General features: G+C 39.9%; 1 protein-coding gene across 2 annotated transcripts in view; it reads left to right on the plus strand.

Annotated features, from left to right (window-relative positions):
- Positions 1-21504, plus strand: part of ap1s3a (adaptor related protein complex 1 subunit sigma 3a) — a 39199-nt gene that overhangs the window by 9605 nt on the left and 8090 nt on the right. Inside the window, exons 1-3 of one of the 2 annotated variants that reach the window (XM_043702069.2) lie at positions 9120-9238; positions 11293-11471; positions 18314-18422. In XM_043702069.2, the coding sequence (XP_043558004.1) occupies positions 9236-9238; positions 11293-11471; positions 18314-18422 (291 nt within the window). In that variant the 5' untranslated portion in view covers positions 9120-9235. Of the gene's footprint in view, positions 1-9119; positions 9239-11292; positions 11472-18313; positions 18423-21504 lie in introns of those variants that run through there. The other variant, XM_043702068.2, reaches the window with a different exon arrangement.

Here is a 21504-nt window from a genome sequence, read left to right on the forward strand (position 1 = left end):
CGGGCCATTACAGTCAGAGAGTCATTGAGATCTACAGCACAGAAACTGACCTTTCTGTCCAACTCGTCCATGCCAACCGGATATCCCAATCTAATCCAGTCCCACTTGACAGCACCCAACCCATATCCCTCCTTCCTATACTCATCCAGATGCCTTTTAAATGTTGCAATTGTGCTAGCCTCTACTACTTCCTCTGGCAGCTCATTCCATACATGCACCACCCTCTGTGTGAAAAAGTTGCCCCTTAGCCCTATAGCTCAAATCCTCCAACCCTGGCAACATTATTGTAAATCTTTTCTGAACTCTTTCAAGTTTCACAACATTCTTCAGATATGAAGGAGACCAGAATTGCACGCAATATTCCAATAGTGGCCTTAACCAATGTCCTGTACAGACACAACATGACCTCCCAACTCAATATTCTGACCAATAAACGAAAGCATACCAAGCGCCTTCTTCACTATCTTATCTACCTGTGACTCTACTTTCAAGGAGCTATGAACCTGCACTCCAAGGTATCTTTACCATTAAGTGTATAAGTCCTGCTAAGATTTGTTTTTCCAAAATGAAGCACCTCAGTTATCTAAATTGAACTCCATCTGCCACTCCTCAGCCCATCTGATCAACATCCAATTGTAATCTGAGGAAACCTTCTTGGCTGTCCTCTACACCTCCAATATTGGTGTCATCTGTGAACTTACTATGTTTCTTCTGCTCACATACAAATCATTTGTATAAATGACGAAAAGTAGTGGACCCAGCACCAATCCTTGTGGCACTCCACTGGTCACAGGCCTTCAGACTAAAATACAACCCTCCACCACCACCGTCTGTCTTCTACCTTTGAGCCATTATGTTGCACTGGCTCTCTGAGCAATTCAACTCCAAGCGAATCTCTGACCTTGTCCATGTAACATATTCTTGTTTAAGTGGTTTTAACAATCATCCATTGCTGTCTTGAATTTCTCAGTTGAACCTACCTCCACTACACGTTCAGGCAGTGTATTCCATATCCTAACTACTCACTGTGTTTATTCTCCTCTCACATTTAACTCTTTTGGTAAACCAATTCTTTTTTCATTTGAGCAGAAAGATCCTCGCCATGTCCATTCTGTACAAACCTTCATTACTTTGAAACCTTCTAGCAAATCTCTACTTAGCCTTTTCCTCTCCAGGAAAGCAGCACCAATTTCTTCAATCTTCCATTACAACTGAAGTATCCCTGGAACAATTCTCATAAACATCTTCAGCACTCTCTCTAATATGTTCATATTCTTCTGAAAGTGTGATGCCCAAAAATGTACACAATAATCCATCGAAAGTCCTAACGTGTCCGACATGAATTCATCAGAAACTGTGCACTCTTGCATTCTATACTTCTATTTATGAAACTGTTTGATTCCTATAGCCCAGCAAGGTTTGTTTCCTTCATGTGTCCATCCAATATCCTTGATAAAGGAGTCATGCTTTTTTTTCACTTCAGGGATTGTGAATTATTTACCAGACTTTATTAACACTTATGACACATTCGGTATAAATTGTGATGTCAGATGTTATGATGTGGTGATGGATATGTCCTCTATCAACATTGTGTACGTCTTTTTCTATTCTTGTCTTCCTTCAATTTTCCACCGAACCCATAGCAACATTAGTGTGTTAATTTTAATGACTGGTCTGACATTTGAGTTGGAACGCATGTTTCCAAGTTCGATATTATGACGTGACTGCAGCAATTTTAATTCAATTAATGTTTGCCAATAATCCTTATTGCAAATTAATGCAAGACTACAAACCGTTTAATCAGCAGATGAGTACTGAGAAGATATTTTTTCCCTATTTAGTTTCCAGCATTTATATTTTTCAAAACCTAAGTACAAAACCACAATTGCTGGAAGATACAAGCAATCTCCCTGAGGTAACAGTGGCTGAAGGACCTGAATTGAAGGGAATTTATATTTGCCAGGAATTGGTGTTGGAGAGACTGTTAAGTCTGATGGTTGATAAGTCCCCGGGGCCTGATGGTCTACATCCCAGGGTACTTGAAGGAGGTGGCTCGAAAAATCGTGGATGTGTTGGTGATTATTTTCCAGAGTTCGATAGATTCGGGATCAGTTCCTGTGGATTGGAGGGTGGCGAATGTTATACCACTTTTTAAGAAAGGTGGGAGAGAGAAAGCAGGAAATTATAGACCAGTTTATCTGACCTCAGTGGTGGGAAAGATGCTGGAGTCTATTTATAACGGATGAAATTACGACACATCTGGATAATAGTAACAGGATAGGTCAGAGTCAGCATGGATTTATGAAGGGGAAATCATGCTTGACTAATCTTCTGGAATATTTTGAGGATGTAACTCTGAAGATGGACGAGGGAGATCCAGTAGATGTAGTGTACCTGAACTTTCAGAAAGCTTTTGATAAAGTCCCACATAGGAGGTTAGTGAGCAAAATTAGGGCGCATGGTATTGGGGGCAAAGTACTAACTTGGATTGAAAGTTTGTTGGCTGATAGGAAACAAAGAGTAGTGATAAAAGTCTCCATGTCGGAATGGCAGTAGTGACCAGTGGGATACCGCAAGGATCAGTACTGGGACCGCAGCTTTTTACAATATATGTTAATGATATAGAAGATGGTATAAGCAATAACATTAGCAAATTTGCTGATGATACTAAGCTGGGTGGCAGGGTGAAATGAGATCAGGATGTTAGGAGATTACAGGGTGACCTGGACAAGTTAGGTCAGTGGTCAGATGCATGGCAATTGCAGTTTAATGTGGATAAATGTATGGTTATCCACTTTGGTGGCAAGAACAGGAAGGCAGATTACTACCTAAATGGAATCAATTTAGGCAAAGGGGCAGTACAGAGAGATCTGGGTGTTCTTGTACACCAGTCAATAAAGGTAAGCATGCAGGTACAGCAGGTAGTGAAGAAGGCTAATAGCATGCTGGCCTTCATAACAAGAGGGATTTAGTATAGAAGCAAAGAGGTGCTTCTGCAGCTGTATAGGACCCTGGTGAGACCACACCTGGAGTACTGTGTGCAGTTCTGTTCACCAAATTTGAGGAAAGACATTCTGGCTATTGAAGGTGTGCAGTGTAGGTTCACGAGGTCAATTCCTGGAATGGCGGGATTACCTTACACTGAAAGACTGGAGCAACTGGGCTTGTATACCCTTGAGTTTAGAAGACTGAGAGGGGATCTGATTGAGACATATAAGATTTTTAAAGGATTGGACACTCTGGAGGCAGGAAACATGTTTCCGCTGATGGGTGAGTGTCGAACCAGAGGACACAGCTTAAAAATACGGGGTAGACCATTTAGGACAGAGATGAGGAGAAACTTCTTCACCCAGAGAGTGGTGGCTGTGTGGAATGCTCTGCCCCAGAGGGCAGTGGAGGCCCAGTCTCTGGATTCATTTAAGAAAGAGTTGGATAGAGCTCTCAAGGATTGTGGAATCAAGGGTTATGGCGATAAGGCAGGAACAGGATACTGATTAAGGATGATCAGCCTTGATCATATTGAATGGTGGTGCAGGCTTGAAGGGCAGAATGGCCTACTCCTGCACCTATTGTCTATTATCTATTGTCTAAGTAACAAAAAATTGCAACACCATTTTTGAAATTCCATTTGTTGTTCAAACTACTATAAAATTCACACAGAAGTTATCACATTCAAAAATTGGCAAAATTGCAGCATACGAATCCTTCCCAATAACACAATTTAGCAAATCAGTGAGCCTAATTAATTAAAGATTATTAAGGAGTTTCTTTAATAAAATCCTATTTATTGCATGATGAAAATGTAAAAGCTAAGATTCCTGGATTTATTTCTTCAGTTTGCTACAAAGGAAAATTAATATACAGATCTAATGTACAGATTTTTGGCATTGTCTTCCCTGGCAGTTGCTGTTGTGAAAACTGGATGCTCTTCCAGCTTGATTTCTGTGAACAGTGTTCATCCTTTCAGTTAAAATAATAACTTCAGTTGCAAATTGTAGGTGGAACAATTACCATTAAAGCCAATGATTACCAATATTTCAAATAATGCAATGTTCCATTTCCTTTATGTTGGTACTCTAGATTGTGATTTGTAATTTATGAAGCATCAAAAGCAGTTTTTACCCATTTCCACAAATAAATTCTTGATTTTTTTTTTGTCCTGTGGTGAATCAGAAAAAAAAACAATCTTCTCCTGAATTATAGGACTCCCTATTTCTCTCTGCCCTGAAACGTTCTTGTTTTTCGAAAATAAACTACAGGTTGAAATCTGCATACTTTTGTGAATGTGGTTATATCAATAGTTCACATTGTTATTGGGAAAAGATGTAAGGTCATATGACTAAGAAATTGCTCTTGCTGGTAACTTCATTGCAGGAAAATGTCACGTTATGTATTCAGTTGGTAATTACAATGTTTTTATTTTATAAAGGAAATGTTTCATCCTTGATCTAAAAATATCTGCACTCTTTACCAACTTCTCTCCTGGGCCTAACTAGATTCAGTGTACAAATTATATTAGGTCCAAGTATTATGTACTACTTGTGCCATATGCATAACATGTGCATCTCATGACTCCTTCATCAGGAAGATAATAAAGGTTGTGCAGTTTTTTTTATCCCTTTTAAAGGAGACTTGTGTCTTCTTTACATATGTGGTAAACACATCATTTGTTCCTACTTAGATTCAGAGTAGGATCAGTAATGCATTGATAATTCCCAAACTGAAAGTTCTTTGAATGCTGACACTACAATTCAAATGCCGCCCCAGGTCACACACTAAGGTATTGTTTAGTAGTTGCAATTTTACACACATTTATTTTTCTTTGTATAATCTCCAAGAATTATTATTCTACCATCAAAGTGGCAGGAGGCACATCTATAATTTTAGATTTAAAAAGAAAAACCACTTAGGGCTTCAGTAAGGATCTAGTGATGAGCCTGTGAGCTGTATGTAAGTGTGGATTGCCTTTCAGTGAGGCTATACTTTTGTAAAATTTAATTCCCTTCCTTGATTTATTGTATTGTAAGGAAATTCAATGGGAAGACTTTTCTTATTTTTTTCTGAATTTAACAGTCCTTTTTGGGTATTTTTCTTTTCTCCCAATATTTCTTTTTCTTTTGTCTAATCCTCATAAATGGCACTTGTTTAAAAAAAGTCAAATTCGCAATTCTTAACACACCCCCTGTTTTAACGATTCTTAATAGAATAGGTGCAGGATGAAACAAAATGCCAATACTTTGATTTCTTGTTACTTCTCAATAAATTTCAGACATTATAAAATTTGCTCTATGTTTTTAAACTGCTTTTGCCCTTATCCATGACATTTTAAACAAGAAAACTATTATCAAAAATAATCTAACAGAACAAGGAATTAAAAGAATAAAATTAAAGTATTTGATTGGACCTGGTGCTAATTGATTTTGATCAGATGTGATGCTAAACCATCAGCTGGGAGAGACAATATCTGTGGATAAGTTTCATACTGACCTGTAAAAGCAGCCATGTAAAAAGCTGGAGCATCAGTCCCAATCTGAGCCATTCATGACTCAAGATTGTTCCATTATCAGGGTGATTCTTCAGTTCTCCCTTTGCAAATGACTATTGCCAACCAAAGAACTTCTCCATACCTGTGTCTGATTTTCATACTCATTCTTTATACCCACATGCCTTTTTGCCTTTGCATTAATTGCTTTTATTTCTATCTTCAATTTTCTGCTTAATCTCTGTTTAACCTTAATGATTTCCAGTAATTCACTATTATGCCATATACTTCCAGATGAGCTTAGCGATACGCAAAGCATTTTTGTTGTCCAGTCAGTGCAATTAACTTTACCTCCACACTCGTGTTCAATATCCCATACCTCAATATTTGCTTTTCTTTCTTTACTGAATTCAATTAATATTGATCCTAAAAAAATTTATAGTGGTATTATTGGACAAGTTGGAACCTACAATGAAATCTGACTTCATAGCTCGTTGATTTGTTTAGTTAATTAACATGGTAGTTGATCACTGAAGCATATTTATACAGGCTGCTGATGTTTTCTCACAATAGAAGGGGTGACAATGGACTTGTGGCAATATCACTAGACTATTAGGCAAGAAAGTAGCTCATGTTCTGGGGATCTCTGTTTCAATATCACAATGGCAGATGGTGGAATTTGAATTCAATGGACTGTTGTCCTTTTGGGGAAGGGGTTCTGCTATCCTTGCCCAGTCTGGCCTGCATGTGACTCCAGGCCCACAGTGATGTGGTTGACTCTCAGCTGCCCTCTGAAATGGCCATGTGACTCAGTTATGTCAATCACTACAAGTCTCAACAAAGGAATGAAACTGGACCAACCATCTGGCATTGACCTAGGCACAAGAAACGCTAAGCCCCACACCATACTGATTTAGAAATGTATCACCATTCCTTCTGCATTGCTGGATCAAAATCCTGGAATCTTTTTGGGTGTACTTATGACACATGGATACAGCTTTGCAAGAATTAGCTCATCACTAACTCTTCAAAGGCAGCTAGGGATGGACAATAAATGCTGACCCAGCCAGAAAGGCCCATGACCCACAACTGAATAAAGTTTGTGTTCAAACTATGAGTGCACTATTTGTCAAGATCACCTCTCAGCCTGCAGGAATTCAGGTTAACAAGTGCTCCAAGTACATTGATTGATTGGAATCTCATGTTGACAGTATGTTCAGTCTTTAGTATTGTGTTGAAAAATGTTCACATTGTTGGGGAATAATTGGATGTCAGAGGTTTGCTTTCCCTCTGCAGTTTTTGGTGCAAGATTGATGTATGGACACTAACTGAAACATCCAATAGCCCCCATCATGGTCCTGCTGCTATTCACTGAAACGCATTTGCTGCATCTATATCTATAAAACATTACATAATCCTATAATTATTTGAAAATTGAACAATTCCGTACTTAAATATTTAGTATTGCAATAGTGTAATAAGTATTATTTTGAAGTTGGAACAATTTAGCATGAATTAAGTTCATCAGTGAAAGTCTTAGTTATACCTTTAGTATAAAGACTACAGTGTACCCAAAGTTTTTTGCAAGTGATTTTGATAAATGTGAAATTCTGTTATTTTGGAATTGTTCATGGTATTTCACATTGAAGTATATTTTGTAATCTCCTTGGAACTTTCTATTATACACGTCAAAATAGACATTTTCATCCTCATTATCTTTTCGTTTCTTACTTACTTAATTAGCAGGATCATGCATGTAAAGTCAGTTATAGCATGAACCTTTTGTATGTGTCAAGCTTTACAGACAATAATGAATTTTCTTGTGGTAATTATGATTTAAATCGACATTTCAAGAATAGGGGAAAAATTAAAATAAAACCAGAATGAGATACTGAACAAGTATTTTGCAGCAGCGTTTACTGTGGAAAAAGACATGGAAGATATAGAATGCAGGGAAATAGATGGTGGCATCTTCAAAAATGTCCATATTACAGAGGAGGAAGTGCTGGATGTCTTGAAATGCATAAAAGTGGATAAATCCCCAAGAGCTGATCAGGTTGTGTACCCTCAAACTCTGTGGGAAGCTAGGCAAGAGATTGCTGGGCCCCTTGCTGAGGTATTTGTATCATCGAAAGTCACAGGTGAGGTGACGGAAGACTGGAGGTTGCTTAATGTGGTACCATTGTTTAAGAAAGGTGATAAGGACAAGCCAGGGAACTATAGACCGGTGAGCCTGATGTTGGTGGTGGGCAATTTGTTGGAGGGAATCCTGAGGGACAGGATGTACGTGTTTTTGGAAAGGCAAGGACTCATTAGGGATACTCAACATGGCTTTGTGCATGGGAAATCATGTCTCACAAACTTTGTTACTTTTTCAAAAAACTCAACCAAGAGGATTGATGAGGGCAGAGCGGTGAATACGATCTATATGGACTTCAGTAAGGCGTTCGACAAGGTTCCCCATGGGAGACTGGTTAGCAAGATTAGATCTCATGGAGTACAGGGAGAACTAGCCAATTGGATACAGAACTGGCTCAAAGGTAAAAAACAGAGGGTGTTGGTGGAGGGTTGTTTTTCAGACTGGAGGCCTGTGACCAGTGGAGTGCCACAAGGATCAGTGCTGGGTCCACTACCTTTTGTCATTTATATAAATGATTTGGATGTGAGCATAAGAGGTATAGTTAGTACGTTTGTAGATGACGCCAAAATTGGAGGTGTAGTGGTTAGGCCACTTTTGGAATATTGCATGCAATTCTGGTCTCTTTACTATTGGAAGAACGTTGTGAAACTTGCAAGGGTTCAGAAAAGGTTTACAAGGACGTTGCCAGGGTTGGAGGACTTGAGCTATAGGGAGGTTGAATATGCTGGGGCTGTTTTCCCTGGAGTGTCGGAAGCTGAGTGATGACCTTATAGAAGTATATAAATTCCTGAGGGGTACGGATAGGGTAAATAGACAAGGTCTTTTTCATGGGTTGTGGGAGTCCAGAACTAGAGGGCATAAGTTTAGGGTGAGAGGGGAAAGATATAAAAGAGACCTAAGATACGTGTATGGAATGAGCTGCCAGAGGAAGTGGTGGAGGCTGGTACAATTGCAAGAGGAATTTGGATGGATATATGAATAGGAAGGGTTTGGATGGATATGGGCTGGGTGCTGGCAGGTGGGACTAGATTGGGTTGGAATATCCGGTCAGCATGGACGGTTGAACTGAAGGGTCTGTTTCCGAGCTGTACATCTCTATGACTCCAAGTGGCCTGTTTCTGGATATTGTTATGCTATGTTTCTCTAGTTGGTAGAGCTATAGAACTGTTTGATTGAAACTTTCTATGAATTTATTAATGAATAAATAAAGGGTCATAGGTAAAATATTTTGAATTGGATCATACAGGTCATTTGCAAATGTATATGATGTCCTGTACTTTAAGCAAATGTAGTGTAATCGATTTGGTTTTCACCAGACAATTAGGGTATTAGCATCATCTTAAAACACTCTCTTAAAAAATGATTAAAACTGTTTGGAAAATGGAACAACATATGCAAAAAAGAACCGAAATAAGGGAAATGTGAATATTAGAATTGCCATTTTTGCAATTGAAGTCAAAGGTTATAAACCTAAACTAATTTGCATATAGGTCCTGAGGCACTGCAGGTGGTGTTGTGAAATAGGGAGGAGCTATTACTTTGAAGAATTCTGGGAAAGTCATTACAATTTCCTGAACGTAAAGATGTAAATACTCTTCTAATCTACAGTCACAATGGTAGGTACATTGAAGTTTTATACTCTTGGTAAAGATGGCGTAAAATCCAATAAAATCCTAGCTGGGCTAGATGTCCAGCTACACAACCTATTGTCTAGCTACTACCATTGTTAACCCGAGAATGCAACTTTAAAAAAAAAGGTTTTGTGATTTACACATGAAAGAAGTGAAACTATCACTGTATTCTAACAGATGAAAGGCTTAACAGACAATCAATTTTTCAATGTATAATTTCAGTTACATCACACTGCAAATGTTTGCTATAAATTCTGTGTTACGATCGAGCCCTCCACTATCACCTGGTGAAGGAGCGTTGCTCCGAAAGCTAGTGTGCTTCCAATTAAACCTGTTGGACTATAACCTGGTGTTGTGTGATTTTTAACTAGCTACACAACTGGTATTTTAAACAAGGTGTATTTACTAACACTTTGATTTGAATCTTGTCTGGTATTTCTGTGTGCTTCTCTCGATTTCTTTCTCTCTGTGTTGAGGGATATTGGTGTGTATATTTGAAGATATTTGGTAATTAGATGTGGTTCCACATTACACGATCCTTCAAAGGAATCCCCACAGGATTGTGCAACACCTGGAAACAGGCTGAACAGGTTTCACAATTTGACTATGAAAAGCATGTTTTTAAATAGGTATTTTAGTTGACTTACAGAACTAGAATTGCTATGAAGTAGCATGATTCGTATTTAGCGGAGAAGGCTTATGAATTATGTTCTAAAAGCAAATGTAATTCCATGGTCTGAGCTGATTTGTAGTGTTTCTAATAGTCTTTATAATGTAATATGCATACATTAATGGCACATCAATCGATTTTGTTCATTCTGAGTTTGATTCTTGAGAATGGTATACTGTTTGTTCTTTAGAATCTGTCTTACATCATTTGGATTTACTACTTGCTGAGGTTTGGAAGGACAATTGCCCCCCTGAGTGCCTTCAGCACCATCTCCCTTTTCCCTATCATGTAATAGTCCAAGGAGGTTACATATGTTTATACCCAGTCTGCAAGTAAGTGGATTTTTTAGAATCCTTTAAGATTGGATCAGATCCTACTGCACATGCTGTATCATTGCCTGTACACAGTACAAATTTAATGACTCAGGAAGCCGAGTAGACATGAATTCTCATTGATGATCCCTGTTAAATATTGCTGATGGGGTGGTACTACTTACTGTTGAAAGTACATTCAGCTGTGTAAGTGCCTCATCTGGAAGGCTCAGCTGCAAAAGTACACTTGTCAAGATACAGTTACATGTAGGATGACTTCACAATGCGGCTGTTACACGTCTTCAGCTGAGACACCCAGCTGCACATAGCTCTTCACAATGGCAAACAGCACGACTGCAAAAAACAGCACCTTCAGCAAGAAGTAACCTCATCCCAGATTCTGTTTTCACTTTCATGTTTATGAAAGGTCTTTGACCGGAAGCGTTTATTCTGATTGTGTTTCTCTAACTAGAGTATGTTGTCTGCTGTTCTGAGTCTTCTTAACACTTTTTAAAAAAATTTCTGTTTTCACATTCCAATGTAAATCACTTAAATTAATATAGCTGCTTCCTCCACAGAATCTAACTAACTTGGTGTGTTCCGTTACTTTCTGGATTTACAATTTGTTTTCCATTTATTTCCATTTTTAAACCTTGCTTTTGTCACATTGAACTACTTTGCAGGGTGTTTTCATGTTGATTCGTAGGTGAATCTCCTGCCTCCATTTTGATCGACGTTCTGTCACAGCGGGATTTGGAGCAAACTGGGTAGTGGTGGTGTGTTACAGACTGCTCTGAGATTTTGTGCTCTTGTGGCGACATGTACTTTATCTGGAACTTTTCACCACATGGCTGACTAGAAATCTCTCCCATTCTCACTGTCTGCCACTGGCATGTGTTGGGGAGGAGGTGGGATTTGCAGGCTGATAATCAACAGTTTGGCGTCATTGTAAATGACCTTCCTTGGCCACCAAGGAAGGATGTGTGACTCTAACCTGCTAGTGCCACACAACCTCCCTTCAGTATTGAGTGCTTAAGGATAAATATTTGTTTTCACAGATGCGTTTCATGCTGCTTTTCAGCCGTCAAGGCAAATTGAGGCTCCAGAAGTGGTATACTACGTTACTTGATAAAGAGAAGAAAAAGATTACTCGGGAACTTATTCAAATTGTGCTGTCTCGACAGCCCAGAATGTGTAGTTTTGTTGAATGGCGGGATCTCAAAATTATTTATAAAAGGTTTGAATTTTTTTATACAGATTTATGCAACATTTTTACTACACACGCTCTAGTAACAGGCTATATAGGTCATTTATGGAATTTTGATGTAGCTATGACTTCAGGTAAATCACAGAAAACAAGATCCAGTTACTTACAAGACTCAAAATGGGGTGGCATGGTGGCTCAGTGGTTAGCACTGCTGCCTTACTGCACCAGGAACCGAGGTTCAGTTCCAGCCTTAGGCAACTTTTTCTAAATGGGGGAAAAAATTCAGAAGTCTGAAGTGCAAAGAGACTTGGGAGTTCTAGTCCAGGATTTTCTCAGGTGAACTTGCATGTTGAGTCAGTAGTTAGGAAGGCAAATGCAATGATGGCATTTATTTTGAGAGGTATTTAATATAAAAGCAGGGATGTACTTCTGAGGCTGTGTAAGGCTCTGGTCAGATCACATTTTGGAGTATTGTATGCAGTTTTGGGTCCCATATCTCCAGAAGGATGTACTGGCCCTGGAGTGTGTTCAGAGGAGATTCATGAATGAAAAGCTTAACAAAGGAGGAATGTTTGAGGATTCTGGTTCCTCAAATCAACCATAATTGAATGGCAGAGCAGACTCGATGGGCTGAATGACCTAATTTCTGCTCCTATGTCTGTGGTCATATGGTCTTAACTGTCTGTGTGGAGTTTGCACATTCTGCCCATGTCTATGTGGGTTAGCTCCAGGTGCTCTGGTTTTCTCCCACGTGCAAAAATATGCAGGTTAAGTGCTTTGGCCATGCTAAATTACCCATAGTGTGCAGGGATATGTAGGTTAAGTGGATTAGCCATGGGAAATGCAGGGTTACAGGGATAGGCTAGGGGGATGTGTCAGTGTGGAGTCGGACGCTGAATGGCCTGCTTCCACACTGTCGGGATTCTATAATTCAAGGCCTATGATTACTCAAGTGTTGACACCAGGTGTTTTTGATACGTCAGTATCTGGAGCTGTTAATCCTTTAAAGAACAAGGAAAAGCTTCCATGTTTCTTTTCATTCAATTTTATTAGCAGAAGTTGTGGTTTGGAATAGGCATCCTAAATTTGTCAGTACGTTTGTATGCCTTCTTATTGATTTCTTACTCTTTGCAATTCCCAAATATTGTTCTGTGATGCCAGTATTCTAGCTGAAAGGTAAGTTGTAATTTACTCTGTCTTTACTGCTCACCTTTCATTGAATTAAACCATAGCCTGTTCCATTCCATATAAATCGTGATTTTAAATTTTAGCAGCTCAAACCATAAGTCGATGAAACTTGCCCCTGCAACCTGCATGCTAAATTCAAACTTTAATGCCTGAGCCAACAAAACACAATGTGGTAACAAAGACTGCATCCCATTCAATCAAAATGAAAAATGACATATGGGTACTTATGTAGCACCTTTTACAAACCTCAGGACTGCACTTTTGAAGTGTAGTCGCTGGCTGTAATGTAGAAGACAGGGCAGTCAATTTACAGGCTGCAAGTTCACTTATGATAGGGCTATCATAACCAGAAGCTGTTTTTTGTGATGCGCACAGAGGGATAAATATTTGTCAGGACACAGAAGACAATATCCCTGGCTCTGTTTCAAAATTGGTGCCTTGGGGTTTTTTTGCAAAAGGCTGTATCTCAGTCAGTGCATTGTTCCCTCGGTACTGAACTGAGTATCAGCTTTAACCTTTGAGGAGCTTGAACCCAGTGCTCCTCCCATGTCACCAATTCTATCCCTTTATCTGTCAAGAGTCTGATTAAGCCAGTCTGGTTGCAATCTTGGTGCCAGATCTGATTCCAAATTGACCTTCTGAACTACAAGTCATGCCATTACTGAGACCACTTATTTCCACCTCCATATCATCACCCGACTTCATCGTTGGGATATGAATGTGTGAATGAGAAGCAGGATTAAGCTGTTCAGTGCCTCTAACACGTTCTGCTACTCCAAGAAATGTGTGTTGATCTGGCTGTTGACCAAATTCACATTCGCACTTACCCATCATAACCCAATCCCCCCATGCTTAACAAGAATCAGGCGACCTCTGCCTTCAAGATATTCAAAGTCTCTATTTCCATCACCTTTTTTTATTATGAGTTCCAAACACTCATAATCCTTTGAGAAAAAATAATTTCACCTCATCTCTGCCTTAAGTGGGCCACCCTGGATTTTTAAATCCTGACACCTCATTCTAGGTTTTCCTCTCCATCCTCTCCAAATCTACCCCATTAAGTCACCTCTTACGTTGCAAAACTCCAGCAGATACAATCCTAGCTTGTCTAACATTTACTCATAAAATAACCTGCCCATTCTAGATGTTAATCTAGTAAACCTTCTGAATTGTTTCCAACAGCATTGCATCCTTCCATAAGAAAGATGACCAATTCTGAAACATGCCATTATTTAAGAAAAGCTGCAAGGGTGGCACGGTGGCTCAGTGGTTAGCACTGCTGCCTCACAGCACCAAGGTCCCAGGTTCGATTCCAGCCTCGGGTGAATGCCTGTCTGGAGTTTGCACATTCTCCCCGTGTATGCGTGGGTTTCCTCCGGGTGCTCCGGTTTCCTACCACAGTCGAAAGATGTGCAGGTCAGGTGAATTGCCCATACTAAATTGCCCATGTGTTAGGTGCATTAGTCAGAGGGAAATGGGTATGGTTGGGTTACTCTTCGGAGGGTCAGTGTGGACTGGTTGGGCCAAAGGGCCTGTTTCCACATTGTAGGGAATCTAATCTAATCTAATCTAAAGCCGAGGAACTATAGGCTGGTGAGCCTTATGTCAATGGTGGGTAAGTTGTTAGGTGGGGTTTGGAGGAACAGGAATTTCATCCATTTGTAGAGACAAGGAGTGATCAGGGATAGTCAGCATGGCTTTGTGCATAGGAAATTGTCTTAGTAATTTGAGTTTTTTTGAAGAGGTGACAAAGAAGGTTTGAAGGCAGAGCAGTAGACATTGTTTATATGGGCTTCAGTAAAGTGTTCGACAGGATTCTGCATGGTAGACTGGTTGGTAAGGTTAGATCACATGGGATCTGGTGGAGCTAGCCAAATCAGTCCAAAATTGGCTTGAAGGTAGGGGGTGATGGTGGAGGGATATCTTTCAGACTGCGGCCAATGGTGTGTTGCAAGGATTAGTGCTGGGTCCACTGCTTTCTGTCATTTAGATGATTTGGATGTGAATATAGGAGGTATGGTTAGTAAGTTTGCAGATGACACCAAAATTGGTGATGTGGACAGTGAAGAAGATTATCTCCGAGTACAATGGGATCTTCATCAGATGGCTGATGGGCCAAGGAGTTCAGATGGAGTTTAATTTAGATAAATGTTAGATGTTACATCTTGGTAATGCAAACCAGGGCTGGATTTGTACACTTAATGGCAGGACCCTAGGGATCAAAGAGACCTTCGGGTGCATAGTTCCTTGAGGAAGTGAAGAAGCAGGTAGGCAGGGTGGTGAACAAGGCATTTGGCATGCTTGCCTTCATTGGTCAGAACATTGAGCATTGGAATTGGGAAGTCATGTTGTGGTTGTACAGGATATTGGTGAGGCCACCTTTGGAATATGAGTATAATTCTGGTCACCCTTTTATAATAAAGATGTTGTTAAATTTGAGTGCAGAACATATTTACAAAGATGTTGACAGGGTTGGAGGGTTCGAGCTATAGGGAGAGGCTGAATAGACAGGGGCTATTTTCTCTGGAGCATTGGAGGCAGAGGGGTGACCTTATAGACATTTATAAAATCATGAGGGACATGGATATGTTGAATAGTCATAGTCTTTTTGCCCAGGTAGGGGAGTCCAAAACTAGGGGGCATAGGTTTAAGGTGAGAAGGCAACGATTTTGAAAAAAACCTGAGGGGAGGGCATTTTCCCACAAATGTGTACGGAACAGAGGAAGTGGTGAAGTTGGATACAATCACAATTTCAAAGGCATCTGGATGTGTTTATGAATAAGAAGGACTTGGAGGGATATGGGCCAAATGCTGGCAAAGGGACTAAGTGAGATTGGGATATTTGGTTGGCACAGATGTGTTTGATGAAAGGGTCTATTTCCATGTTTTATGAATCTGCTATCTCAAGTTTCCTGTCTCGCTTAACCTCTCTAATTTTGTATTTAGTTCTCTTGTCTTGGCTCATTTGCTGCTGAAACTTTACTCATGCTTTTTGTAGCCTCTGGACTTATCTATTCCATTGCACTTGTAGCTGGTCACTCGCACTCTAATCATCCAAAATGTCTCCATGTTTCACTCCAAGCAAGTCCTGTTCTCCTGTTGTTCTTGTGCTTGCTGACCTGCATTGATTTCTGGTCAAGCAAAGACAATATTTAAAATTCTCATGCTTGTTTTCAAATCCTTCCTTGCCCCTCATTATCTCTCTGTTTTTCTCCTATGTATCTCCACTCCTCTACTTCTGGCTTGTTATGCATCACTGATTTTTTTTTTTAATGCCCTGCTATCAGTAGCCATACTTTCTATTGCCCTGAATTCTGAAAAAAATCTCCACATCTGTCCACCTGTCTACCACAGTTTCCTCCTTTTAACACTCCCCTTAAAGTCTACCTCTTGGTCATCTGACTTAATTTTTTAAATGTGGCTGAACGATGTATTTTGTTTTAATTCTTCAATGGTATGATGCCAAATAAGTTGCTGTAATGTGTCACCAGCTGAGCCCTGACTGACACGTTGTTAGAAGATGTACTGAAGTTCCGTAAGTGCTGTAATATACTCAAACAGGCCACATGGACTCACCAACGATATATTTGTGAATATGCACTTTGTGGCTAAATCATTTTGTATACTTTTGCCAACTCTTCATAAAGTTTTCAATGGCAGGAGGTTAATCAGGATCAGCTCCATTGTGCACCCTCCCACTTCAGCATGTATTTATCCCCTTAATGGCATAACAAGTTAAATTTTGTTAAGTTGGGATGATAACTGTTTTTTTCAGTTGTTAAGCAATAGTTAGCAACCAATGTTCATGACTGACTATTGCATAAAATCCAAATATGCCCTAATGATTTTTGATTTTATATTTTGAAGATTTATCTTTACCATACTGTTTTATTACATAACCTATCTCTGTTGAGTCATGATCACCTAAATAGTCATGGTATTGAAAGTGCGGTTTGCCCAGAGCTCTGCAAAGTATAAAGTATAAACTTCTTGAGCTGAAGCAATTACTATCCATCTAATTGTCTGTCTCTCTCTCTCTCTCTCTCGCCACCATGTGGTAACTGTGCACATCTGAGTATCTGGTCCATCCCCAGCAGATTCTGAATAGCAGATTGTGCATGGCATTCACATACTGATCACTTTCCTTCTCGCTTGTCTGCAAGAACAAAAATTAATTTCCTACTGTTCTGTCTATTCATGTGTTGTTTCCAGGTACTTCCCCTGGATTTGGCTATCTTCATATTCTAACCCTTCAATTTGGTATCATTGTGACTCTGATTGCTTTTCATTGTTTAAATTTAGAATCAGTATGAAAATTAGTTCTCTCTACAATGTTGCTTTGTATATAAATCATATTTCTGTTTTTTACATTTATTCTATCGCAGGTATTTTTAAGCAGCTCTTGCTGAGATTATAATCTTGCCGCAAATTTGCATACTTCATCTTGATTCTAGCAATGTTTCACTCCTTTCCATTTTGTTTTATTTTGTGTACCATTTCTATTTGCAGTACTGTTTCACTAACTGTTTTTATATTTGATCAGAGAGCCATAAAATTTAAGTATACTGCGGTGGCAGATTTAAGTTTCAAAAGACTTGATGAAGATAATGAGCTGACGCTTTAGCCTGAGGGGGCACTGTAAAAAGAAGCAGTGAGTAGACACCATAATCAGAAGGAAAGGGGTTGGATCCATAAGGGGAGAAATGAAATTTGAAGATTGATATTCTTTCCCTTAGAATGTTTTTCTACCTGTGTATGGGTAAAACAAAGTGCAAATGCAATTTATGGTTCCACTGCAACAGAGCCCAAGAGAAATTTTGCATGCCACTGTCAACATGGTTTTCAAATTTTTGGGTGAATGCAAGCTATTACAGTCACAGATGTATAACACGGAAACAGACCCTTCGGTCCAACTTGTCCATGCCGACCAGATATCCCGACCCAATCTCGTCCCTCCTGCCAGCACCCGGCCCATACCCCTCCAAACCCTTCTTATTCATATACCCATTCAGATGCCTTTTAAATATTGCAGTTGTACCAGCCTCCACCACTTCCTCTGGCAGCTCACCATTATTATCCTGTCATAAAATGATCCAGAAACACGGTTTCTTGTAAATGCTTGGCTACCCCGAACTAGCTTGCTGAACCAAAATAGTGGAGAAATGCTCCAAATTTGATATCAGGTGAGCTTTTGCACTGGATTTGCTAAATTCTGACTTGAATCAACAGAAGCGTTTGCCTGGTTGCAGAACAACTGGTATACAGAAGTAACATAAATGATCTGCTCAACTGGGAGCTATGTTATTGGCTGCCTTTTGCATACTCCACCCTTGTATGTCATAAGGCATGTTGCTAATTGTAGTTTTGAGGGATCTTGTTAATGTTTTGTAAATAATATCCAAGTGATTTTCGGTTAACAGGTGTGATGTGCAATGTATTTTTTGCACAATTCAGTAAATTTTTAAATCTGTAGTATTGTTGTTTCTAAGGAGTGTGAAATTTTCATTGTATGTAATTTACTTTACTTAGAAGCCTTACTACCTACTTGTTTACAATATAAAATATCCACAGTTTACATTTAATTTATGTAACTGTTTGGAAAGAATAAAACTTGTGGAATTGTACTATAAATAGTTCAAGTATTGTATGTAATTTTATGTTTCTATAATTTCTTTATTCCTCAGATTTGCTAGTTTATATTTCTGTTGTGCAATAGAGGAACAAGACAATGAGCTTCTGACTCTAGAAATCATTCATCGCTATGTGGAACTTCTGGACAAGTATTTCGGAAATGTATGTTTTCTGTGGTAAATATATTTAAAATTTAGAATAAAATGGAAGAATTACTGGATTTTTTTCAGAGATCCATCTGATGATAAACTAACTAAATAGCTTAAGTATTTCAAACTCATTCCAAGATCCATCTACTACAGTTGCATTATGCTGTGGATATATATTCTAAAGTAAAATTGGTTGAAAATTTGAGTCTAGATCATGGAATAAAATGTAACTTAAATATGATTTTGTTTGATGTGATGGGTGAGGGAGTTGTTAAGTTCATGGAAGTGGGAAAATTCAATTTATGGTTTCATATTTGCTATTGAGTGGCTTTTAGATTTCACCATTAACAGACCTGGGAAGGTGGCAGTAGACTTGGCAGGAGACTGTCAATTAGGTGGGACTGGGCTAGGGTCAGAGGTGAGGGTAAATTATAGCCTGTTCAGAGTGCTCGTTGCTGATCAGATTTTTGGGAAAGCCTAAGGAAGTATTGCTGAACAAAGAGACGTTGGAGTGCAGGTTCTTAGCTCCTTGAAAGTAGAGTCACAGGTAGATAGTGAAGAAGGCGTTTAGTATGCTTTCCTTTCTTTGTCAGAGTATTGAGTACAGGGGATGGGAGGTCATGTGTGTGGCTGTACAGGAAGTTGGTTAGGCCACTTTTGGAATATTGCATGTGATTCTGGCCTCCTTCCTATCAGAAGGATGTTGTGAAACTTGAAAAGGTTCAGAAAAGATTTACAAGGATGTTGCCAGGATTGGAGGGTTTGAGCTATCGGGAGACGTTGAATAGGATGGGCTGTTTTCCCTGGCAACAATAACATGCCCCCATGTTATTGGCCCTTCAGCTAAGGGGAACAGCTGCTTCCTATCCACTCTGTCCATGCCTATCATAATCATTATACATCTCAACCAGGTCTTCTGTAAGCCTTTGTTCTAAATAAAACAACCCAAGCTTATCGAGCATCTCTTCATAGCTAAACTGTCCCATCCCAGGCAGCATCCTGGTGAATCTCTTCTGCATCCCACCAGTGGAATGACATCCTTCCTACATTGTGTGACCAGGACTGCTCATGTTATTCCAGCAGTGACCTAATAAAAGTTTTGTGCAGCTCCAGCATACTCTCCCTGCTCTTGTAATCAATGCCACAGCTGATAAAGCAAGTGTCACACATGCTGCCTTAACTACCCTACTAACCTATTCTGCTGCCTTCAGGAGTCTGTCGATAAGCACCCCAAGCATCCTAGTGTCCTGCCATTGATTTCTTGTCTTGTCACGTCTTCTAAAGTGCATCACCTCACCCTTTTCCAGGTAAAATTCCATCTGTCTCTGATCTGACCATCTGACCAATTTTATCTATATCCTCCTGTAATCTAAGACCTTCTTCCTCAGTGTTAACCACCCGGCCAATGTTCATGTAATCTGCAAACTTATCGTTCCTCCCACATTCTTTTCTATATGATTTATGTACTTCACTTAAACAATAAGGGACCCAGCACTGACCTCTGTAATAAGCTCTTGGACACTGTCCTCCAGTCACACAGCCTTCTACCCTTTGTCTTCTATTACAGGGCCAATTTTGATCCACCTTGTAAAGTTACCTTTGCTCTTGTGTGCTTTTACTTTCTTTATCCATCTCCCATGTAGGACCTTGTCAAAGGCTTTACTGAAATCCATATAAACTACATCAACTGCACTACCCTGATCTATAAACCTGGTCACTTCCTCAAAATAAAATTCAGTCAAATTTGTTAGGCATGACCTCCCTCTGACTAAGCCATGCTGACTATCTCTGATCAAATGTTGCCTCTAAGTGGAAATTAATATTCTCCTTCAGAATTTTCTTCAATAGTTTCCCCACCATTGATGTGAGACTCGTCAGTCTGTAATTCTTTTGTTGTAACTCCTCTACCACCCTCTTGTAAAATGGAATCACATTAGCTGTCCTCCAGTCCACTGCCATCTCTCCTGTAGCCAGGGTAGAATTAAAAATTCACAATGTCAGAGCCAGTGTAATGCCCTCCCTTGTCTCCCATAGTGGCCTAGGATACAACTCCTCTTGTCCTGGGGATTTGTCCATTTTTAAGCCTGCCAATACTTCCTCATTCCCTAATTCAGTCTGGTAATAGTCCTTCTTTCTGAATTCTGTACTTTTGTACTCTTCTGGATTGAAGATGTGAAGTACTCATTCAACTCTCTACCAATGTCCTCTGGCTCTGTGCACAGATTACCCCCTTGGTGTCTACTGGGTCCTAGTTGTTTCCTGGCTATTCTCTTCCACTGAATGTACTTCTAGAATATCTTGGGATTCTCCCTAACCATACCCAGCCGTGTTTCTCTTGTCCCCTCTTTGCTTTCCTAATGCTTTCTCAAGACTACCCCACAACCCCACTCCACAAGGGCCTCTGTTGTTTTGCTCCCTTTGTACCTTTTGAAAGCCTCCCCCATCTTCTCATTCAGTCCTCAATAATGCTAGATATCCAGGCTTCTCTGGATTTGTTGCTCCTCCAATTCACCCTAAAAGGAACATTAGATTAGATTAGATTCCCTTAGATTGGATTCCCTACAGTATGGAAATGGGCCCTTCAGCCCAACAAGTTCCCACCGACCCTCCAAAGAGTAACCCACCCAGACCCATTTACCTCTGACTGATGCACCCAACACTATGGGCAATTTGGCATGGCCAATTCACCTGACCTGCACATCTTTGGACTGTGGGAGGAAACCAGAGCACCCGGAGGAAACCCACGCAGACACAGGGAGAATGTGCAAACTCCACACAGTCAGTCGCCTGAGGCTGGGGTTGAACTTGGGACCCTGATGCTGTGAGGCAGCAGTGCTAACCACTGAGCCACCGTGTTGGGCCTGTACTCACCCCGGTACCTTTTTTTTTGAAAGCTCTCCACTGTTGTGCTGCTGACTTACAAGTTGCTGTTCCCAGTTAGTGTGCAACATACCTAAAACTGCTGTATAGCCATAGTAGCTTAACAAAACCGATAACACAGGGGCATGAATAAAGAACTTATCAGACCGGACCCTATCAGACACAGAAAAAGCGGTACTGGTAAAAGGATTAAATTTCAATTACCGAGACGCTGA

This window comes from Chiloscyllium plagiosum, unplaced genomic scaffold (genome assembly GCF_037043375.1).
Source record: "Chiloscyllium plagiosum isolate Xiang-an unplaced genomic scaffold, Cpla_swu_hap1 HiC_scaffold_13, whole genome shotgun sequence".
NCBI lineage: Eukaryota > Metazoa > Chordata > Chondrichthyes > Orectolobiformes > Hemiscylliidae > Chiloscyllium > Chiloscyllium plagiosum.